This window comes from Lipophrys pholis (assembly GCF_963383615.2).
Source record: "Lipophrys pholis genome assembly, chromosome: 13".
In the NCBI taxonomy this organism is placed as follows: domain Eukaryota; kingdom Metazoa; phylum Chordata; class Actinopteri; order Blenniiformes; family Blenniidae; genus Lipophrys; species Lipophrys pholis.
The window spans coordinates 15,361,133-15,386,399 of NC_137632.1; the positions used below are offsets into that span (position 1 = coordinate 15,361,133).

A 25,267-nucleotide genomic window follows, 5' to 3' on the forward strand; every position below is an offset into this window, starting at 1 on the left:
GGATTGACGCTCCAGAAGTAAAGAAAGTCTCATCTCTCCCCCTGGCTTGTTTAAAGTTTTTAAGAGTGTGTGTGCCTCAACGGGTGAATCAGAAATCAAAACCTCTATGGTGTCATCAGGGGTTTAACCAATCCCAATCAAGGTAGCCCCTTTGACCCTCCCACAATGCAGCAGTTGTGCTCTGGCACCACAAGAGGAAATACTCTTCCCAATATGGGCATGTGTGGGCGGAGACAGTCCAGCTCTCACAGACACAGCAGATTCTGAATGCAGCTCATATGATCCAATATTCAAATTGCTGGAAAAGCCGGAATTGGGGTTTAATAAACTTTGAATCCAACGTTTTTGGACCAACGAGACCCATGTGAAAGTGTTGAAAAGCTGTACGATATGCCCCTTTAAGAAAAAGTTTGACCTCGAGGCTGTCCGCACTCCAACTGCAATGATCACTTCAGCTGCCTGGAAAGAGCTCACATGTTTACCTTTGGTGCCGTAAAAGCTTGTAAGGTACCAACTACTAAACTAAATCGCTGCACTTCTTGTCAACCGTCACTAAGCAGCAGTGTTGGCGATGATTGGATTGTTTCACAGAACCGAGAAAAACCTGTGACTTTATTTTTTCTTTGTAGCAACTGTTTTGCCTGAAAAGCATGAGGTGTCGTGCCGACTCGTACAAGAACTGAATCATTGTGCTCATTGTGCTTAGTTTTTCTCTCCGAGACTTCTTCATTTTTTTTCAAAGAGTTTTCTTCAGTTGGACAAAGTTTACTTGCAGTCATGGCCTAAAGGTTAGAGAAGCAGACTTCAGGATCGGGAGTTTGCAGGTTTGAATCCCTGCAGCGGAAAAAAAAGTAGTTTGAAAAACACAAGTTCGTCTGTGATTCGAAGCGTCGACACTACTGGGATGTTTGGATGTTCCTCTTGCATTAATGCACACATTTCAGTGACGGATGAATATATTCAGCTTCACAAGTTACTGTACAGCCTGCTTTTGTCGCTGTAATGAAACTTTGAGGGTGATTGCCCAGATTTTGTTGGCAGTCCTACCATGCCATCGCCACTCGTACTTGTATCAGAGAGCGTGTTTGTTCTGCATATGCTCATGAGACACCAGAGCATGCCTGGCATTTGTCACACGTTGGTTAAAATAAACTAAAGATTAAGAAATGAAAATAGAACATTTACCTGTTTTTATTGTATATTTGTGAGAAAATAAAGTTGTTGAAGTATTGTTTCAACCTTGAAGGTGAACGTGATGTATCCAGTACTTGCTGTCATCTACATCAGTGGTTTCCAGTCGGCCGTCTGGAATCCCTGGGGTGGGCTACCAATTTCTTATGAAGGAAAACGATAAGACATATTATAGAATTTAAAGTAGACCTGGGGAACTCACTTTTCCCGAAGGCAATCTGAGGGGGCACTCCAGAAAATAGTTAAGAAAACGTTGCTGAACATAATTAACTGCATTTTAATACTGACTGTTTTGGTCCAGCGAAAGGTTCAAGATGAGGTACCCTCAAAGATTTGGTTGTCCCACGCAGCTGATCACATTTGGGTTTATAAAACCTTTGTGGAAAGCAGGTCTGGTATGAGAGTGCTTTGGGTGAGTGATAATGAACAAGGCAGCACTGTTTCCACAGAGTTGTTTCTTTGTCTGACAGACTGAGCCTAATCTGGGTTATCTGGCCGTAATCAGCTTAGACCACTGCTACTCTCACCGCTGCTGCTGGGTGGGCACTTTCTGTACTTTTAGTCGGATTCTGTCTTCACGGGCTGCTCACACAAACACCTGTTTGAGAGGAACCCACTGGCCGGGAAGTAGCAGCTCTGGAAGAAGCGCACTGAGTCTTCCTGCCTGACCTGTGACCATGGCTGAGTGTCAAGAGATGGCTTCAACTTCTACTGACACGTACCCCAGAAAAATACTGGAGTATATGGAGGGCTTCCTCATCTCAAAGGTAACACATGTGATCAACAGTCTCAAATTATCGACATTGCACGGTGTCTGAGCTTCTACTTAAGGAGATAAAAACTTTACCTCACAGTGGCTTCAGCACAGAAAAAAAACCTCCGTGATCTCTGAGGTTATCTCAACTTGTAAATCTGTTGTAATCTCGCTCTCTTTTTTTCTATTGCTTGTATTAAGTTTATGTTTTTTAATAAAAATGTATTTATATAGTGGCAAATTTTCTCTGAAAAAGGGATTTTTATTTTTGATGCGTTTGTTGACTTAAAAACCAGAACGATCGTGATGTTTGCATCTTCCCGTGTATTCACACATTCTCTAAAGACAACAAGCTTTAAATTTATGTACATGCAATTACATGCATTTGCAGATTACTAGTGATTCTAAATGTACTGTAGGTGCGAATGTGTGGGACTGTCTGTATCTGAGGTGGACTTGATCCTGTCCAGGTTCCTGTTCAGGGACTCAAACCCTGCTCTCACCTGCTGTCAGCTGGGATCAACTCTGGCACCCCACCACTTTAAATTAGATTAGAAGGTGGGTGGATGCATGGACTGATTGATGGATAGGTGGATGGAATAGAACAGAATGGAAAAGACTTCATTAAACTCAGGGGGGAATTCCAAGATGAGTTACTAATTAAAAGTTTGCTCATTTGAATTCCAATGCCAAAGGGTCACCGCCGTGGTTCTCTGAGCAAGGCCCCTAACGCCTAACCGCTCTGCAGGATATGCAATCGGTAAAAGTTATGGCAACCAGAGACGGCAGCAGCGGAAACGCTCTCTCCCTTTACACAGAGTTTCCCTTTGTTTACATGCGTTCAATGGACATGTACTGCAATTTAAAATCAAAATCAAGTTGAATGCGTAAACATAATGCCATAAAGTGAAATGTTAAAATATCAGGCTGTCAGCATCCATGCTTTTATAGATTCACTGTAAAACTATGGTTTTGATGATAATCTACTTTTTTGGCTATAAGGTGGTTTTCACTGTGCCATCCCCGATCTCTCAGCTTGGTTCCCAGTGTTGTGTTATCTACTAAAACATACTTCATCCTCTCACTGAAACACTGCAATCCGCAGCATATTTAATTAACCAGTAGTTGCTTTTATCCCAATCAACGTCATCTTCGTAACTTTTTTTTACTTTTTGCACATTGGACAGGCCCATTTAGTTCTTAATAATAAAAAAAAAGATAATCAGTTAATAAAATGTATTTCAGTTTGACTCCTCGGCACAACTTTCCAATCACCATGCAGCTAGTGTGGAAATAGAAAAACCTTTTCAGATTAATAAATGTTCAGGTTCATATTCAAATGTGAAATCATTTAAAGTGGATGAATAATTAAACTGTGTGAATTTGCTGTTTTACTCCCACTAATTGAATTCTTTAGGAGTTCTTTAGGACTGTCACTCAGTCGTTTTGCTTTATTGGCATGACTGATGGATGAACCATATTCCCAAAGCCGTCACATATATATGAACACAAATTATGCATAGAAATGAAGTCATTTGAGAACATTTGCTCCATTGAGTGCCGGGAGTGTCTGTGTCAAATGATGTAAAAACCAACGTTATCAAAAGTTGTTTGATTTTCCCTCAAATTTATTTTCCCTGATCTTTGACCTAGACCGTGTTCACATCCTGTGAGCTGGGGGTGTTTGACGTGTTGGAGGCTGCAGAGCGCCCTCTATCGGCGGACGAGATCAGTCAGGCGGTGGGTGCCAGTGTGGATGGCATACAGAGACTGCTGGCTGCATGCACCGGGCTGCAGCTGCTCAAAACACAGCAGGACATCGGACAAGGTCAACACGCACACGCACACGCACGCACGCACGCACGCACGCACGCACACACACACACACACACACACACTTTGTGTTAATTATCGATGGGACCCTCATCTGTACAAACACAATAATTTTTAACACGAACGTTTTCCTTCCTATCTCTCTTGTCCACAAGATTTCTATTTTTATTGGTTTGACACACATTGCACAGCTGCTGCACCTGCTGTACCTCCTGGAACACTCATGATTGTCATGTCTGCTTGTCTCTGGACAAAAGGTCAAACTTTCCATCAACGCCTGCACTCAGTCATGTCCCACCACCTGTTTCAGTGTTTTACAGTAACACGGAGCAGGCCAGTGCGTACCTCACCAGATCCAGTCCCACATCCCTCTACCAGGCCATCCAGTACAGCTCCAGAACCATCTACCTCTGCTGGCACTACCTGACCGACGCTGTCAGGTCAGTACACTCAATAAGCAGCTCAGACACTTTTCTGATTTCCATCAATTTTATTGACGAATATGCATAGAGATGGAGCATTACAAGTTGGCCATTTCATTTTTTACCCACCCAACCTGCCCGAAATGAGATGAAATGAAATTAAATAAAACGAAATTCAATTCAATTCAATTCAATTCAATTCAATTCAATTCAATTTCCTTACATATAAGGATCTCGGAGTGATATTTGCTGTAAATAAGTGTTTATTTTTAATGTGATGTTAATCCTTTAGTAAGCGATGTCAGGCCACATTGTATATTTGTTCATTAAGTTTCTCTCAATTGGAGGGCTACTCAGATTACTGTAACTAGTGCGAAACATGTATTCCTATATGTATTTCATTTAGATGCTGTAACTCACATTTAGTTGCTTTGAGAGGTCGAAAGAGTACAGAAAATGAAAAGTAAAGTTTCAATGACTGGATCATACTCAATTACAATTAAAAGTACTGCTGTTAAAAATGCTCCAGTAACAGTACAAATACTCAAATACTACAAATTAGATTTAATTTACTATTATATGAATGTTGAGAGCATATTTCTCAGAACATAAAGTACATAAATGTAGATATAAAACTGAAGTTTCTTGTTGAAAGAACAAAGGTATCGGTTGCAGAAATGCAGATCCAAAGGTTTGAGTAAGTGCTTGAAAATAGTGAAGAAGATTACAGGGTGTAAATTGGTGAAAGAGTATATGTAATGTGCTGGACTAAAAATACTGTAAAATGATAATTACAGTGCTGCATTCCCACCAATCAATCTACTAAGCTTATCAAGCTACCTTTAAAATCCCCAAGTTGTATTTCCTATCATTTCTGTGTGCATATATTCATTAGGGTGAGTGATGAGAGGGAGTGTGAAACCACGCACAGGTGGGCAGAGGCAGACTGAGAAAACTGCAACTGTGATTTGTCGCCTAAGACTGTGGATTTGAGTCCTCCATCTCTGTTGGAACGTGGTCTCAAGATGGCTTTTGTTATGTCTGAGGGAGGATCGCCAGCAGCTCTCAGACAGCGTGACTGGATTTAGCTCGGTTGATGAGCGAAGTCCAATCTGTGTGAAACACTGAAAGAGACACACCAGCAAAAATAACGTTGAGCCCAGGAAGACTTTGTGAACTAAATGAGTCATTCTTTATGGAAAGAGTGTGGAATAGAAAGAGATATCCTTTTCTGATTTTAGGATGAATTTAAATACCTCAAAATGTCACCTCTTAACTGTGAAATGAAGTGGATTTTTTTTTTAGCAGTAATGCATTCAAACCTGAGAATTCATATATTGAGCAGTTTTGCATTGATTTATTAACATGTGAAATATGACGAGAGGTAAAATCTAAATGTAATACTGTTTAATATACTTAATAATATTTTTGTCTTTGCCTTACCTGAAGAGAGGGAAGAAACCAGTATGAAAAGGCCTTTGGAATCAGCTCTGAGGACCTTTTTCAAGCTTTGTACAGGTAAGAAGACGTCTTTGTGTGTTGAACACACACAGGCACACGGACATGCACACACAGATCAAACACAATCCCACTAATTTATATTCAGGCCCTGTCTCACCATCTAAAGACTGTCTGTCACCCCCCCACCTCCCCCCACCCCCCCGAAAAAAGAAAAAAAAAAAGACAGACGTGTGGGATTCATTAGAAGGCAGGCAATGTGTGAGGGAGAGGCAGAGAGAGGAGGGGGAGTGGGGGTGGGCAGTGATGTGAGGAAGCTCGGGGCAGAGAGGCGGAGAGGAGGAGAGAATACATCTGCCATTGTCCTTGAGGTCTGCTGTGTTTATAGTATCCAGTGCCCACAGTTTTAACGCTTCACTGATCTGCTGGTCAGCAGTTTTCAGGGGTGACACGCACAAAAGTTCACACTTTGTTTGCTAATAGACTTTGATCAGCTCGCCTCCGGCCCTACACAGCAGAACACAACCAGCCGATCTGTCCAACGAGAAACACCCAGGAATAACTCCCTGGAAAATCCTGCTATGTTTTCCACATCAAGCCATGATTTGCAGAAATGAGGGCACTCTGATGGAACGGGATCTGACAGAGATGTTATTCTGCAAGTTTTATTTTACATTTGCACAACGAAGTGAAATGTACCAAACAAAAGAAGCATGAACATTTGGAATATGGACTTTGACACATTTCCTGACAGGATTATCGTGTGAATTTTTATACAAATTGTTGATTTTTAATCCATCCTTTAGCTCGTGACCCTCTTTTAGGTCATAGTGGCAATAGAGACCTCCATAATATAAAAAGCACTGCATGCAAAATGAGAAATAAGATCTGACCTCAGCACATGATGCAATGCACCGTTGTGTGGATATGTTTGGAGTTCAGTGTTAACTGACTGAAAATTAAAACACCCTATGAGAAAAACTTTGAGCACCTGTGCACAATTGATCTAATGTGGAGAAGCAGTTGTTTGTCCCTGCTGATTTCCCCTGTGAATACGGTGGGTAAATTAGCAAGGGGGAAACAACCACTGAAGTCGTTCCTCGCCCTCTCGGAGCGCTGCAGTGGCAGCAGGATGATTCAAAGCTGGCTGGATGACTCAGACTCCTGTTTACGCTTCGCCATTTAACCAGTCGCGTACTGCACCTGAATAATTCACAGCCAAGTTGCTGTCTGTGTTTTGACTTGTCATACGTGAAAAAGCAGAGCATAGGGAGGATTTAAGCGTATTTAGAGAGTCAAGAGATGATCTTGCTCTCACATAGTGAAACAATTTATCTCTGTTTTTCTTTTTTTTTTTTGTTTCAAGCTACTTAAACTGGTTCATGTAATTAAACAGTACAGCTGAATATTAGTCTAAAAAGACAAACTCACTTTTACTCACATGACCAGAGGTGAGGAGTTGTGTACTAAACAGATGCAGTATCTCTCTGGGGACGTCGCATTGGAAAATTAATCAAGTGCCTTCAAGATAATTATAACTGCAAAATCAGGAAATGAACACACTCTGGTGAACAATGCAGCCTTCACTGCCTAATGAGATTTTATTGAATATTCTAGGTGTAAATGAAATCCTTTGCAGGATATTTGAATGCATACTTGTTGTTCAAGTTCATTCAAGTTTCAAGCGTGTTTAAACATGCAAAGCACATTGTCCGGTTACGTCAACCTTTCATTGTCATTGTAAAACCCCACTTAAAAGTGCCATCATTGTAAGTAAGCAACACGCTTATATTACGAATAAATTATCTGGAAATTTAGGTTAATTTTTGGTCGGACCACAAAATCTCCACTATAAATGTAAATCCCTGTCACTACATGAATGAATGAATGAATGACATCAGTGGTTGGTTTATGTGTTCTGGAAGACATTGTGAAGTTGTATTTTTATAATCCCATAGCTTTACTTCAGGCTTGTTTGGTGAGACAATAGTGTTCATTACAAGAACTCTGAAATTTTAAACCATCATCGGTGCACAACCTGCATTTTGAACAAATTTAGGTAGAAAATTAGGACGCAGCTCAAATATCTACTGCTGAGATCCTCGCCCAACATGGAGAGAAAAATGTAACATAATAGTAGTTAACAGTGTATGTATCATGTAAATATAATACTTCAATCATTTCTAGTTAGTATTTTTTGTTGATAAATGATGATAGGCCAGAGAGATCAAAGTAACAAGACAGCAACTGACTATAAACCACACAGTACAGATATGACAGAGACCTGCGGGGATGCTGAGGATACAAGACAAGGCAGTGCGGAGGGCAGATGGATCGTAAACCGCACGTTATAATGATGTATACAAGGACGGGGATAACAAGGCTAAGCACTATGTCCCCGATATAATTGAAGACAGGATGACATAGTGTGCAAGTGAATGCTCTCCATCGTGGTCAAAAGGGACTGAAGATGTTGTTGTTTGGGGGCACTCAATAATTTATAGCCAAAATGTTTCCAAATTAAACTTGACAGTCTGCTGTTTGGCCTCACAGTCATTTCATCTTTTCACATCCAATACAGTCAGAGTCTGAGGCCAACAATGAGTCACTTTCAAAGTTCTGGAGGTCGCTGTGTCATCTGCTACAGTGAAGTATGGACAGATAAAATTCTCGTTATCAGTGCAGAGCATGTGTGTTTGTTTGTGTGTGTGTGTGCGGCCTTCATGGCACAGGGCAGGGATTGCTCAGAGCAGCAGGAGTCACCACAGGCTCTTCTGTTCTGCTGCGCACACACACACACTCACACAGCGGTGTCACCACAGGGAGAAACTTTATGTATGAAGAGTGTGTGCATGTGTCTGTTGGCAAGTAGCACCTCAGGTGACGGCTTACAGAAAAGGATAAGCAGGTTTTTACTCCCATGAAGCGAGACATAAAGAGACGAGGTGCAGACGTAAAAATAACTGTTTCTTTGTGTGTGTGTGTGTGTGTGTGTGTGTGTGTGTGTGTGTGTGTGTGTGTGTGTGTGTGTGTGTGTGTGTGTGTGTGTGTGTGTGTGTGTGTGTGTGTGTGTGTGTGTGTGTGTGTGTGTGTGTGTGTGTGAGTGTGTGTGTAGGTCTGACGAGGAGATGGTGAAATTTATGCAGTTAATGAACTCCATTTGGAACATCTGTGGTAAAGACGTGATCACGGCCTTTGACCTTTCACCGTTCAAGGTCATCTGTGACCTTGGAGGTAAGTTTGGCGATGGGTGCACGGTTATTAACATTTGTCAGGTATCAGCTTGACAACAGCTGGCTCAAGCGCACGTGTATTAAAAACATTTAAAAACTGCACGACAACCACTCATCTACAAACTTTTTAGGAGGACTTTAAGTAAATAGCACAAACTCCACCCCACACGATAATCACATCAACCTGTGCCGGTGTCTCTTATCAGCTTGTCAGAGATATATAAAATAACATGAGGTGCAAGGCAGGGTACATCCTGACATGCCCCTGTTCCGTCACAGAGCACACAGATAACAACAGAGAATCTCACACACTTTCGGCTATTGATGATTTAAAGTGACCGATTTATTTAACATGTATGCCTTAAAAAAAGTGTGGAGAAAAAGATCCAACGCCTATGCCACCACTGTGGTGTGTATATATGTATATATAGAACATTGTCAAATACCTCCTGAAACCAGGATTCCTGCAAGCACAGCAGGACAAACTTAAGGTCAATTTAGAGATGCCAACTATCCTCAAAAGTATGTTTTGGGACTGGAATCAGACCAGAGTTAACCCATGCACCTACAGGGAGAACATGCAAACCCACAAGTAAAAAAGCCTCTAATTTCTATTTTTGCTATTTTGGAATTTTTGCTTTGAGGTGACAGCACTAACCACCACACCACAGTTCATAGACACATCTGTTATAGATAACAATTATACGTTTGTCAGTTTTATAAAACTATATTAATACGTGAGGAAGCAGAGCAGGTGGTGGAGTGGCCTAATATCTTAAAACTAATGTTGAACACACTGACAGTTACTCTCATAGGGCAGCAATGCCAACATACATTAATGACATTTGGAAATGCAAGTAATTATCACAATTATGCAAAAGAAAATACAATCAAACTCAAGAGAGACTGATGCTATTTAGTATGTGGAAAAAAGTCTCGACTGCTGTCACATGATGCTTTATAAAAAAAGTGTCTTTATCATGCCTTTGTAGCTGTTGTATATGATATCATCACAGTAACATGCTGATTTTAATGCCCCTTCACTGTTCTCCCAAGATGGGAAAGAATCGTTCATATTCCAGGAGGCACGGAGGGCAAACGTTTACCTCCAGCTTTTGTTCAGCTGACTGGCTGAACCGCGCTGCTCTAAAAAAAGCATGAATGTGGAACAAGATGTTGAACACAACCAAGCCTTCTTTGGATGCTTGAATGGGAAAAAAGGTGGCTTTCTTTCCTGGTCTCTCTGTGCGTGTTGCTTTGTCGAGTTGGATTTATTTATAAAGCTCCTTTGAAGACCAAGGTTCCCTACAAAATGCTTTACACCGTGAGCAAAAAGGCATAATAATTAAAATGTGGGGGGAAATAGGACTGAACAAACACAATATGAACCCTACAAATGAAAGGCCACGGCTTCTAAAGAAACAGAGAAACAAGGCAGGAACAGAACAAGATCAAATACAAAGGATGGATAAATGAAAATGACTTCTTAATGTGAGCTTTACTTTTATCAGACCCTGTAAATGAGTAAAGGCCGGAAAAAGGTTTTTTTTTTGTCTGACAGATACAACTTCTTTTTTCCATTTTCTCTCATCCGGTGTCTCTAGTTAAGGGACACAAAGTGGAAACTGCCAGTTCTCCAGTACGACCAAAAAATGGATGATTGAATTGTAGCAGTGATGGATTTATAACTGATGGCTTGAATGTCTGTGGCTCTGTCCACATAGAAGAAAACAGAGTAAATTCTATTAAATTGCTACGGATGATTATTCATGAAACTTTATTTATGTTCCAAACAATCCCCACACCAAATTATATTGTTTTACATAAATAGTAAAATTAATCAAATTGACTCGGAGGACAAGAGCCACAGTGATGATGTGGTTATCACTGAGATGTCGCAGTGAGAATATCCCAGGTATAAGTCCAGGCTCCAGGACCTTTCTGTGCAGAGTTTGAATGTTTTGTGCGTAGTTTATTTTCACTCCATCTTCTCACAGTCCTAAACATGCATTTGATGCTAATAGATTACTTTCAATTGCCCATAGTTGTGAATGTGAATGCCTGGTGATTGATCCAGCCTTCAAACACAATCAGCTGGGATCAGCTTCATCCCCAACACCTAATTTAGTGGATAAAGTGGTATCAGAGATGGATGGATAGTCACACACACTCCTAATTTGCACGTGAAAACAAATGTGCATGCTGGTGTTTCTTCCATGTGTTTGGCCTGCCTTCTCTCATAGTTGGCAGATTCCCTCTAGCTCTTATTTGGATAAAGCAATATGCAAAACCAGTGTGGATAGACTCGGAGCAGGAGGACACTATAGACACGACTTTTATTTGAATTACTTCAGAGGTGAATCAACTCAATGGGCTCCATCAGTGAGCAGCTAATTATATCAAACCCACTACAGGCCTGCTGTGTGTCTGTAATACCACATCTGACCACTGAGGGGCGCTGTGAAGCTACTAAAGGGCCATGCTTTCTAATACAAGCAGTGTGCTTGTGTGCGGACCCCATCCCTTCCTACTTCTCCTCTCAGGGACTTTCTCAGCATGTCATGGTATGATCATGCGTATGCATGATGCTGCATCACCGAAAACTGTGTGCATGTGAGATATGAACAGCAGGAGCCTGAAGGGCACGACTGCCGCGTCCCATGTACACTCTGTCTCACACAGCATCTGTTGTGTCTCTGCACACCTGCTGCTCAGGAACTGCTGATCTGATGAGTTGAACTCATTGAACTACTTTACTGCTAGTATATCTATAGTAGCATCACTTAGCTTATAGAGTGAGTAAAGCAAAATCACATAAACCCAGGTTTTAATCCACACGGACCATGGATAACACATTAGGTGGTGAAACTGAAACATTTGACCATGTCATTGAAAACATTACTTAACTTTCTATTTGATGGCAGTGACATGCTTCAAAAAAAGTTGGGACAGGGCCATGTTGATCACTGTGTCATATTCCATCTTTTTTAAACAGCCCACCTGTAAACATCTAGGAAGTTGCGACATTCTTGTCTGATTCCAGGCTTTTTGTTTCACGAGTTTCATGGTTTTCTGTTGGTGAATATTGTGGACTGCAGACAGGCCAGTTCACCACTCAGGCTCTGTTACTGCAAAGCCACGCTGGCGTGATGGACGCAGTACATGATTTTGCATTGTCTTGCTACAATATGAATTCCTTCCCGGGAAGAGACAGGCAGACGGGAGCACGTGTTGCTCTTCTAAAATGTCAAGGTACTTTTCAGCATTGAGACTGCCTTTCCAGATGAGTAGAGTGCCCACACCATTACTCACTAATGCAACCTCTCACCATCTGAGATGCGGGTTTTTGAACTGCCTGCTAATGACAAACTGGATGATCCTTTTCCATTGACATGGCGTCTTTAGTGTCCTAATAGAATTTAAATTGTTGATCATCTGACCATTGAACAGGCTGAACTGTCAAATGAGCTTTGAGAGAAGATGGTGGCCCTTCTGGATCATGTTGATTGTTATCTGTAACATGACATATGGTGTTTTCTCTGTGTGATAAAGCTTTAACTTGCATTTTTGGATTGCACAGTGAACTATGTTGACAGACAGTGATACCGAGTATTGAATCATTTTGATCTTTTCAAGGCTTGAAAATCACAAACAATCTGTTTCAACTTTCCTGACCCGACCTCACTGTAGATGGAGGGATATTTACAGTCTTTGGTGTTTCTCACAGAGGAACATTTTTCTGAAATTGTTCCACATTTTGTTTTGATGCAGTTTGTCACAGATCGGTGAGTCTCATCCTTTCGTCTCTGAAAAACTCCTTTTGTACCCAGTCACTTTACCGACCTGTTGCCTATCGTCTAACACCCTCCAGTTGAGTTTTCAGCGTTCTGTTCCCACTGTTTGGACATCTGCTGTTGTTTGTGTTATATCGGGGATAAGTATGGGTTTATGTGATTTTCAAATCATTGCTTCTGTTCTTATACACATTGACGAAAACCTCCTTTTACACACACACACACACGCACATGCAATTATCTGACAGACCTTCGTAGCACAGGCTTTCTTATCAAAATTGTCGGCTTTTTGACTCTTAAGGTGAAAATAACATCAGGGTTATTTCCTTAGTCTTCGTAACAGATGGATTAGTCAACAGTTTTATACACTAGGTAGTGCTCCTGAGTGTAAGACCGCCAACATGTGTTGTTAACTGAGGTCTAAGATACATATAATCATGTGTATTCAGTAGCAGACACATTGATGTAGACTCTACAAAGCTGTGGTGGGATTTACAGGGTGGGCTATACGCTCCCTCAGATCCATGTATAATTATTTTTACTGCTGGGTGGGATATAATTTATTTCCCCTGCATAGTGATTAAGCTACTTCACCAGCTGACCGGACTAAACCCATCAAATTAATGTGGCTATTCAAAAATGCTGCACATGTTTCCCCCGGACAAAGTTATACATTATGTTGAAATGTAGATTGTAGATTTTAGAATAGAAGATATACCGTAGTTGTCAATGGTGGACCCCCACACCCACATTTGTTGTCTGTAATTAAAGCACCAATTTTTGACATATGAGAATAACACCCATCACTTTTAAAATTAATACAATAAAAATTCACAGTGGATAAAGTTGAAAGGTTTTACTGATTAGAAAAAATAATGTGCATGTACGTATATATCCCTTTATATGCTCCATTTACGCAGTAAAAGGGGTGTCAAAAGCTGGCGTCATTCCGGGAGGGTAATCGATCATTCAAAGACAATCACCCACATATAGACTCACGTCTGCTTCCAATTTGAAGTCTCATTCAACCTAAAGCAGTCCAGACTGTGTGTAGAGAATCTGGGTACCCATAGAAACTCCAGAAAATTGTCAGAAAAGAATAGTGCAATCCAAAATTGAAGAATGCAACGTTTTCTCCCACCTACTACATCTAAACCCACCTTAGTTCTCTTTGATCATAAAACAATCAACACAATGCGGAAAAAATAAAACTAGACAAGAAGAAAAGAAAGACAAAACAAATCACTAAAGGAGCTGCATGCTCACATATGTGCACTCATGTTTACCTGCATGATAGTGGTTTTAAAGGAGAAAAAAAAATGTGAATAAATAAAATAACTGTACCGACATATATCTCTCTACCTGTGTAAACATTTATGACCATGTGCACACACACAACCGATTGACAGTCAAAAATCACAAATAAAAAAAAAAGGTTTTGCAATGAATGATACATTGTGCAAGCTTCTTGAGGGCTCAAAGAAGAGAAACGGAAAGAGAAAAATAAAGGAAAGGAGTGTGTCCACATCTCCATCTTACATTTTGACTTGCTGGCACAGGGAATCCCATTGTGGCCGTGTGGCGAACAGGCAGAAGAGAAGCAGCATTATGTAACCCCCCCCCCCCCCGGAGAGCAGCGCAGCAGGAAGTCTATCTACGTAATCAATCAATGGTCTCCAGGTTGAATAGAATTTTTCAGAAGAACCTCTCAATGAGAATTTGATTTTCTCCAGTTTGAGAAAAGACGTGGGTTCCTTCAGCCAGGATTTGAATGAGGGAGGTAAAGGGGCCCTCCAGAGAAAGAGGATTTTCCTACGTGCGATCAGTGAAGTGACTACAGTTCTTTGTTTTTTTGCTGGCGGTGCTGTATTATTTTAATGTCAATTTAATCATGTGCAATTGAAAAACAAATTTAAATATTTGGATTTCTATCTCCTGGAAGTCTATCTCTAGAATTGAACCAAAGTGAATTAGACAAACAAACGGAGGCAGTCAGGCTAACCCGAGGTCTTACAGAATGTGTTGTTTTTTTCCTCTGCTGATTGTCCGGTTTGATGTAGAAGATAATAGTCCTCTCTCTCTCTCTCTCTCTCTCTCTCTCTCGCTCTCTCTCTCTCTTTGTGTGTGGTTGTATGAAAAATCATTGTATTGTAACTGTAGACAGCTATAGCAGCAGCAGGTCTTGTTGGGAGGAAGGAGCCAGACAACTTGCTTGTCCTGTACACACACACACACACACACACACACACACACACACACACACACACACACACACACACACACACACACACACACACACACACACACACACAGGACCAAGTCGAACTTTGGCTCCGTCGGCTTGTCAACGTGAGAGCGTTTGATCCTGCATCCCACCTCACTGCTTCACTCACTCCTTCCCATTCATACTTTCTCCATTAAGCTTTCTCTTTCTCCTGTTCTCTCTCCATTTCGATCTGTCACTTTTCCTTTCATTCTCTCTGTTTTAAATTCAGTTTGCTCTGTGAAGCATGAAAAATGATAATAATGCTGCCAAAGCCTGAGGTTGAAAGATTTGTATTTTCCCATTAGATTCCTGTTTCTCCCCTCTCGCGTATATGAATGCATGGGTCTGTTTTCCTGTGTTCATCTGAACGGCTCCTTTTCCTCTCGGTTGATCAGGTTTGATCTCTGGTCTACAAAGAGTTCCTTCTATGAGGAATAGGAAGCAAAACAACATAACAAAACAGCACAAATACCATGCGCATGACCCTGTGAAAAGTCAAACCCTCATATCTGGATTAATAAATTATATCATGCTAATGTTCAACTGGTATATTTATGTATTTTGTTTTGGTATATCTGACAATTTGTCCTGAATTTTATTTACCGCTCAGGCTCTGTTTTGCACATTTTGGGCCATAAACTACAAAGACCCAGAGGAGACAAGAAAAAAAATGGATTGTGAATTCCTGAAAAATACCTTTTTTTGTTGCCCTGAAGGCTTCATAATAAATAAGTATTAAACAAAACATGGTTTGACCTTATGATTGTGGTAGAGGAGAAGAAAATAGATTTTTCTGAAGTATTCACTGAAAAACACTGAAATCAACTTATTGATTATTGAAAGGTGATGAAAGGTAACAAGGTGATTTTTCTTTTAAAGTTTTAAGTAAACAAGAAGCATAACAATCTTGAAATACACTTTTTCTTAGTAATCCCAATGTTTCCCCTTGTTTTATTGCATGGCAGCACTAGTACAATATGAAAAGCTGTACATGTAATTCCTTCTGAAATAACTAACAAACACAACTAACAAAGACACGTTTAATATATATAATAAGACATTGAATGATTATAATCTGCATCTTGTTATTTTTGATCAGGCCTCTGACAGTAAAATACAGTGAAATGTTAAAAACCCCTCCTTCATTCAAAGCATTTTGTAGCCTACATACATGTAAATTCACTGTCAAGTATGGTTTTGATGACAATGTACGTCTTTAGCAATTCTATACTTTTCACTGTATCATCACTGGTCTCTCAGCTCAGTTCTCAGTGTTGTGTTCTTGACTAAAACATACCTCATCCTCTCATCCTCTCACTGAATCACTGCAATCCCCAGCACATTAATCCTCCAGCAGTTACTTTTATTCCATAATGTTGTCTTTGTAAGATTCTACATGTTTTGCACACTGGACCCTCTGGCAGGCCAGTTTTTAGCCCACAGGCTGCATGTTTAACAACCCTGCTCTAGGTACCATGATGGTGAATAAATTCAAAAGACTGTAATTTAATCAGTTCCAAAAATATATTTCAGTTTGAGTCCTCTGGTACACCAAATTCCCCATCACCATGCGGTTAGCCTGGAAAAAGGAAAACAATTTCAGATTCATTTGAGTGTTCAGGTTCATATCCAAATGCGAAATTATTCAAAGCGGATGAATAATTAAATTGTGTGTGTTTGCAGTTTTCCTTCCACTGATTGAATTCTTTAGGAGACTCAACGGCAGCTTAGTTGTCTGTCACTGTCGTTCTGTATTCAGTTCAATTCGTTCTGCTTTATTGGCATGAATGTTGGATGAACCATATTCCCAAAGCCATCACATATATCTGAATACAAATGTATGCATAGAAATAACAGGCGTATACCTGAGAGCACTTGTTCCACTGAGTGCAGGGAGTGTCTGTGTCAAGTGATGTAAAACCAATGTTAATAAAAAGTTGTGTTTGATTTCCTCTCTCTCTATCCAGGCTGCAGTGGCGCATTAGCCAAGCAGTGCACGTCGGCTTACCCAGAATGCACTGTGACAATCTTTGACCTCCCCAAGGTGGTGCGTATGTCGAAGGAGCACTTCGTCAGTGAGGATGACCAGAAGATAAGCTTCCGTGAAGGTAACATCATTGCATTAGGTGTCTCATCAATTTATAACAGTGTGAACTCAGTTTAAGTGCAATGCAGTTCATGTTCTTGTTTACATCACCATTAAAAATGACAGGAATGCAAGAATCTGTCAAAACAAACATGTATTGAAAAAGTCATTCATAAGTTCCCTCACCTCCATCGATTCTGGTTGATGCTATCTGTATGTTATGTTAAGTGACATGCGTCTAATCATGGTGCTCCCATGAAGTTGAGCTGCTGCTGCACAAAAATAAAGTTCCGACTTGAATCCAAGCTACTACTTTCTGCTAGGAGTTGTATGTTCTCACTGTGTATGCATGGGTTTTCTTGCTTGAGCAGTCCAAAGACATAGTCCATTTAGCAGGTATCAGCTGTTTTGTGCTCCAACGTGTCCCACTGTGACACAGACCTTCTCTATCATCCCTTGGTTCCTAACAAATACATTTGTTAAATACACTAGAAATAAAACTTGCTTGTAGTTCAGGTTCGTCCCCAAACGGACTCAAAGTCCTCACCAAATGTGCAGTACTTTTCTTTTCAAGCAACATCTATCACAACATTACGTCCAGCTGCAACAGAAGCCTCTTTGTGATCTGTTTTTGTCGACATGCATCGTCAAACAAACTAGGAAGATTTGATTATTAAAAAAAAAGAAAAGATAAAATACATTTATTTATATCTAATATCAAGGTGGCATCCCTGTTCTGGTTCCACTTATATCGAGCCGCCATTGATTCACAAGGTGAGCCTCCAATTGTTATCTGATAGCTTTAATCTGGCTTTGTGTCTGAATTCGTCCATTTTTCCTTTTTCTAGATTCACTCTGATGTATGTAGAAACGTGTCTTCGACAAAGTTGCATCAACAGACCAGTATTGAGCAATTCATTGATACCCCAACCAGCCTTGTGCTTTGATATGCACATCACATGTTGATGTTTTTGTTGCCTGACACTTCTCAAGAACTTATGTCATATAGTTAAAACTATATGTGGTAGCAGTTTTATTAAAGCCCTTAAAACTGACTGAAAAGCAGTAACTGATTCTTATTGGTAAAATGTCTGGAAATCCCAAATTTTCCCCCCAAAACTGTCCTAGTCAATGTAGTGGACTTAAAGAATATGCATGTTTACATCAGATAACTGTGTTGGACAGTAATCAGAAAGACTTGAAACCACGGTGCAGTGATATTTGCTTCATGAAGCTAGTGTATGGAAAGTTTTATATCTGAATGCCACCATAACTGCACACAAACACAGAATGTCAGATTCTTTGTCTGATTTCAAATCTAAATGTATATTTATGGACTTTAAAAATTATTCTGTGACGTTTAAGAAAACATTGACTTATTATCAAAAAACATCATCAAAGCTATGTGCATGTGCTTTTATTTCTACGTAGTTCTCTCTTCCTTCTATTACCATGTGCAATGTTTGAAAAAAAAAAAAAACAACATACATATGGTCTGAAAACAAAAGCTAAATAAGAAACTGTTGTCAACTGCAAGTCTCTTTTACACCCACAGAGTTGCTGCTGCTGGACTGAAAGTATTGTGTACAAAACTGTCAATTTATACCTCGAGCTTTCTTTGTTGCGTTGCATCTCCAGCACAGCATCTAATGTGGGAAAAAAAGTTCACAGCAGCTGGCAATCTTGAAAACGCAGAGCCGAAATCAATTGCTGCCTCTCCTGCTGTTTCCAGCGCTATGATGGTTTTGAACACAACGGGAGCTGCAATGTGACATTTGTGCAGGCGTCTCTCTGCTTCTCTGCTTTATATACACGAAACATACATGCAAGTATTTATAATGGCCAGCAAGGACAGGAAGCTGAGTGGAGGACAAGCCCATACTCATTTCATTTCATCATGAGGGTTTATTGATAAAGTGTCTCTGATGGCAGTTAGTTATAATGTAGCAACTGGTTAGCAACATCTTGAAGCCTCCTGGAAAAACCCATTTCCTCCATTGGGACAGGATGTGTGACAGCAACTGGAAAGATGCTACAATCAAAAGTTAGGTCACATGGATTTGACATCTTTTGATTACAACAGACATCATCCCTTTATCGTAATTATGTATGAGAATGTAAACCACTAATAGAGTCATGTCGTATTACTCGAAGGCCCGTCTACAGAATAATAATTACATGAAATAATTAAATCAAATGAGTAGAAGACTGCAAAGTAACCCAGCCAGCTCATCTCTGGTCCTATTTTATACTCACACAACACGCTCCCTTCACTACGATGCATTCATACACACTTCTTGGTGTTATATCCATGTAGCCAAGTCATCAGCATCTTGATCATCCTCATGGTGCGTGAATATATATCAAACCAAGCTTCTTTTTTTTTTAACGCATAAAATTATACGAAATCCTAAAATGATCAAATTCACCCAGTGTAATATAATTTTTTAATGTCTCTAAACACTCTAAACTGCTTTACTCTCACACTAGTGTTTGATGGCATCCCAGTAAAATTACATAGTCATTCAAATTAGTATAGTTTCAAAATTTTAATTGTGATTTAGTGGCCTCTGCTTGAAAAAAGACAAAACATCCCATCTCATGGAATATAATAATATTTTGAGGTACTTTTATTTTGATTTTCATGACTTTGGAGTTAAAATAGCCTGAAATGTTTCAGTTTAAGTGCACTAAATCTAATATATTCAAGTTTCACTCTGTGAATTCCACCCGTCTGTCTTTTGCTTCATTGTCTCAATTTGTCTAAAATGCATCTGTTTGGACTGTGGATGAAAACTGGAGTACAAAAAACCCCCCTGCATGCACAGGGAAAACGAGCAAACTCCACTCAGAAACCCTAACCCGAACATTCAACTATACAATAGAACTGCAGTCACGTTGCCGGTTGAGTTTGCTGATGAGAACACAGGTGCATCCTATGAACTGACTGTTTCGTATCTTTTTAGGGGACTTCTTCAAAGACCTTCTGCCAGAAGCTGACCTCTATATTCTTGCCAGAATCCTCCATGACTGGACCGACGAACGCTGCATAGAGCTACTGTGCAGAATATATAAAGCCTGCAAACCAGGTCTGAGTGTGTGTGTGTGTGTGTGTGTGTGCGTGTGTGTGTGTGTGTGTGTGTGTGTGTGTGTGTGTGTGTGTGTCTGAGTATGAAAGGGATGAGTACGTTTTTTTCCTTCTGCTTGAAATGAGATGGCAGATTGTATCCCACAATGCAGCTGATCCCAGAAAAATCTGTCCTTCTGACTTTGATCAAAGTCAGAAGCAGACGCAGAAAAGCAGCAGACACTATCAGAGAACAGATAGTCCTTAGAGAATAAGAGGAGGGAAGGGGAAACAAAGAGATTAGAAAGAAAGTAGGGAAGCCTGGTTTTACTGGACAGTGAATACAGGCTCTTGTGGCACAAAGTAGTTTTTCAGGATGGACTTTTTTTTTCACGGCTGACATTCGACATGTTATTGAAGAAAAGGCACAAAATAAACTAGTTCTATTCAAAAATGGGCCTGAAATTCAATATAGCAATCAGTAGTGGGTAGTGAAGATGGTGTGTCACAATGATGAACTGTTAAGCCATCTTCATGACTGTTCCCATTACTGAAGAAAACCAGATAGACGTTCTATTTTTTATTTTTATGAAAGTTAGTATATTTAATATTTCACCAACCAGCTAGTTTGATGGACGATATCTTTGATTATTTGATACAGAGCCGATTTGTAACTCAAGGTATAAAATCTTATTATTTCCTCAGAACAAATATTACTGCTTAACCAGTTGACTGGAAAAACCACATGAAACTCCAATGAATAGTGTTAGCCTTCAATTATTCCTTAAAATGAGGGTAAAAAAACTTTAAAAGCTGATCTTTTGCTCCTGGCTGCAGGTGGTGCTGTTTTGCTGGTGGAGGCACTGCTTTATCAGGACGGCTCTGGTCCACTGACAGTGCAGCTGTACTCTCTGAACATGCTGGTGCAGACGGAGGGCAGAGAGAGGACAGATGCTCAGTACGCCGCCCTGCTGGCTGCCGCCGGCTTCACCAAAATCCAGCACTGCCTCACCGGTAAGATCTACGACGCTGTGCTGGGACACAAAGAGGCATAAAGAAAAGAAGAAATACACAGTTTCAGGACTGAAGTATCACATTTTGTTTTTTCTTTATTTTTCTATTGGCATTTTTTTTTTTCTTATATGATCTTGGTTTTCCTATTTATAAAATGTATTCAAAAGAACTCTGATTATTTTAGCTGGATCTTTTGAATTTCAGATCATAACAATCCAATACACCCATCAGCCAAAACATTATAGTTTCACCTGTCAGTGATTGGAATATAGTTGGTCACAAAAGAATATGTTGTCTTCAAAGTCAATGTGTTCCAAGACCCCAAAATGGACAAGAATAAAGATTTAAATGACAATGAGAAAGTATTATTCAACATCTGTCAAAAGTGAAAAAAGGAAGGAAATACAGTGACCATGAGACAGGGTCATTATGCAAAGGATCTCACTGAGTCCTACATCAAAACTTTAAGAACCGGTTGCTGACATGTTGGTGGTGTATACCTCAGCACACCCTCAGAGGTCTAATGCTGTACAGTCCATGCTGTAATGGAGCATTACTATTTTGTTACCAAAAAGGGGACCTGAATAATTTTAAGCAAGTCATTATACTTATAGTGGATTGGTACTATGAGCAAAGCTGGACCTCAGATGTTAGATTGTAACGTGCCACTGAATGAAACAGAGCAAACCTCCTTTGTTCTCTGCTTGGTTAAGATAAACAAAAAAGCAAGAAACAGTTCCAGAAATTAAACCAAACAACAGTTCTTGCCCGCTGTTGTGCATCCAATTGTATTCTAGTCATTAAGTGGCACAATTACGGGACAACCGTGAAATTGTAGTGATGGAGGCAAATGATTTCCTGTTCTCACAAAGGAGCACCTGCAAGCCTTCAGTCTGAATCATTCCTGCACAGACCACACTGCCGTCACACATGCTCAGATTGATGTGGAAATGTCGGACTCTGCATGCCTCCTGTCATCATTCACACTGCCGACAGAGAAAGATTACAGTTTTAGTTTGACAGTAACGATATCTTATCACGCTTATTTTTCTTCCAAATCTCGCTGGCCTACCTGTTAATCTGATGTCGGGTGTTGTGGACGGTTGACGACCAATCAGTCAGGGTGAATCCTCGCCTGTTAGAGCAGCCATGACTAAATGTGGCTGTTGAAGAGTTTGTTCTTAAAAAAAAAACCACACTTGAGGTCTTATGACTTGGCAAGTGGTGGGAAGTTTAATCTGTGATGTGTTTTAAGTGTAATGCATGTTTCCTTTTTGATTAAACAGAGATCTTGAAAATACACAAAAGTGATGTCCACAGCGAAAATGTCTTTGATCTACAGTATCAATACAGCATCACCAGAAGGGAACACCTGACCATGATCCTGCTTGAATAGCACCTTTCACACAATATTACACCATACAAAGTCCCATAATAATGTGTTTTTGTTCGCCATCAGAGAAGCTGGCGTCACATTTTCCCACTTTATTTTTCCAGGGTATGTAAAATAACAAAGATGAATCATGTGCATTTTATGTAGAAATATTAACAACTGAACTCACTGTGATGATTAAACACTGATTTGATTTCCTGTTGTCTAAGCAAGACCTTGAAAATACAATCAACTAGTCAATCTGCAGGATGGAAAGCTTTAGTTACATTTTCCTTTCAGGCCTTTACAACATTTTATGTCATGCGCTTTGATGAAAACTCTAAAAGATAAGTCACTAAAGGAAAACAACCATCAGGCTGTCATGCCATTGATGTCAATGTGTGTTGCTGTAGGTACGGATACAGAAGTTGATCAAATACCCCCCCCCACCTGCTCAGTCTTTAAAACTAGCATCAAGTTTCATTTCAACATTCCAAGAGGAGAAATGCCAGGTGGAATATTAAACAACAGAGTTCTTAGGAATTACTCATTCTGACAAAAACAAAATCAACTGGACTGAAGAGAAACTGACTCTAGCTCACTACTGCAATCTAATACACAAAACTGGAATTCATTGACATTTAAATACTAAACATTTAAAGGCGTTAACATTTACTGGCTTACTCCTTTTAACATGAGCATTTAATAAAATGCACAATGCAAAATGCCTTTGTGCCAAATGTGTTCCCTGATTACAGTCTGTGCTTACCCTTAATCCTTATTGTCATCCTCTGTTGCCAAGACTATGCACTATTTTGACCATTAAATTGCAAAGGGCGTTTACTATGTAACAGGAGTGAACTTCATATGTTAAGAATAATTTTGCATCTCAGACTGCCCCATATTTGAAGAATCAAGTACAACTAAGCAGTGACCCATCTTATTATATTGTGAAACATTTGCATACACTGCAAAGGTCAGCCTGTATTAGACACTGTGCCGTGTGAGCTCACAGGGTAAGATGAGCTATATTATATATGTGCTGTCATCGTTCAATCCTCTCGTTTCCTCCTGCTCTTAACAGCCTAATAAAGCTGTCTTTGTACTGGTCTGTGTAATGATGGACATCACTCAATAAATCTTCTACACAATGACCAGATCCATGTTTAATTTCCGCACCAAGTGTCCAGTGGTTGTATTCAATATGTAGATATCAGGGTTTTATTAGAAAGTCAGCCTGTCTCTATGTTCCATCACTGGCGTGACGCAGGTTGCTTTAAATTAGAATTGAGGGATACTGGTCGATGCCTGAAAAATGGTGAATTTGATAAATCCATTCCACACACATATTTGTGAATGTAATTCAAATTCAACTGCATTAATACCTGTCATTTGTTTTTGCATACAAATAGCCAAGCTAAAAGAACATTTTAACACACTGTTAGACATCTTCAGTGGGGAAAAATATGATCAAGCTTTGGAAACTAAAATTGTTTTCAGATGATTGCCACAGTTCACTTTTCTCCAACTTTCTTCTAAAACCACTCATCCTTCCTGCCCTCTGTATCCTCATCTCTCCTTCCCCTTTCTCCCAGTAATTGTGAATTAATCAGACTTCAAAGTACAACAAATTAGAATTGATGTCAAATCCTTGCGGACAGCTTTACCGAGAGTCGGCCTAATGAAGGGAAATGAAGTGCCGAGGCTGAAGACAGCTTGACCTGTGCAGAGACTGTGGCAGCACCCAGTGACGCATTCAGCGTTACATGGTGTTCAACTAGTACCGGGTACCCCTCGATGTGGTGCTCATTTATTATATTTCAAAATAAAAAAAAATTTCATGCTAATGCTAGTTTTCTTTTCAGATCATCAGCCTGAAAGGGGGAAGCAGCACAGTGTCATGCCAGCTGACTTGAGAGGTTTAAAATAACATCACAACAGTTTGTGTTGAAAGAGCCAGGAGAATGAAGCCATAATGTGCCTTGAAATCAGATTTTCCTTTTCCAAAACATTAGTCCATCCATCCATCCATCCATCCATCCATCCATCCATCCATCCACTCTGTTCAACATCAACAGTCAATCACAGGATAAACAAAGATACTCATTCACATTTACAGGCAATCTAGACAGAGAAGTTCATATTTCAGTACCACGCAAGGAACGCACAATCTGGAGAAAAACCTTAGAAAGAGGGAACATGCAAACACAGAAAGAACTCCATGGAGAACCTCTAGCAGTTAACCAGAGTTTATACGGTGGATGAGGAGCAGTCATAGATGAAGAAGGAGACAAGGAGAGAGCTGAGGACATAACCCCGTGGTGTTCCGGTGTTCTGGATGAATGTGTAGGAAATCCATTTGCATATCCGGACATGCTCAAGTTGGTTTCTGATCAAGGCCAATATCCATGAGCACAGTGAAGTATTATACGTGGGTCGCTCAGTCTCAAGACTCAGGAATGACTATTAAATGCTGACATGAAATCCACAAATAGCATCCTTGTATCCTGGTGTCACTGTGATGCAAATGAGAGAGGAGTGCTGTCATGAGACCATCCTCTGTTGGCTGATTTGCTTGGTACGCAAACTGATGATGGTCAAGGTCAACGAGGAAGGCAAATTTGGTGGAGGGGAAAATGAATCTCTCCAGACATTTAGAGATGATGGGTGGGAATATCACTGGGAAGTAGTCGTTCGGGCAGCTCACGGTTTTGCTCTTGTATATATTAACAACTGATTTGAGGTAGGTGGATTGCTCAGACTGTACAAACAAGAGA

At 40.1% G+C, this 25,267-nt stretch overlaps 1 protein-coding gene across 1 annotated transcript; it reads left to right on the forward strand.

The window, feature by feature from the left end:
* Positions 1-1,596: 1,596 nt before the first annotated feature.
* asmt (acetylserotonin O-methyltransferase) lies at positions 1,597-23,643 on the forward strand. The gene is made up of 8 exons (XM_080479094.1): positions 1,597-1,958; positions 3,599-3,773; positions 4,089-4,218; positions 5,650-5,718; positions 8,774-8,892; positions 16,919-17,059; positions 20,004-20,126; positions 20,942-23,643. Exons 1-8 carry the CDS (start codon positions 1,869-1,871, stop codon positions 21,157-21,159), a joined length of 1,065 nt encoding a protein of 354 aa, XP_080335220.1. The 5' UTR covers positions 1,597-1,868; the 3' UTR covers positions 21,160-23,643.
* Positions 23,644-25,267: the final 1,624 nt, after the last annotated feature.

Bases quoted from the DNA above. Each gene is read 5' to 3' on its own strand.
- asmt (XM_080479094.1), top strand. From the start codon at position 1,869: ATGGCTGAGTGTCAAGAGATGGCTTCAACTTCTACTGACACGTACCCC. The intron at 3,774-4,088 runs GTCAACACGCAC...CACCTGTTTCAG, and splicing joins ACAGCAGGACATCGGACAAG to TGTTTTACAGTAACACGGAG. The intron at 8,893-16,918 runs GTAAGTTTGGCG...CTCTCTATCCAG, and splicing joins GGTCATCTGTGACCTTGGAG to GCTGCAGTGGCGCATTAGCC.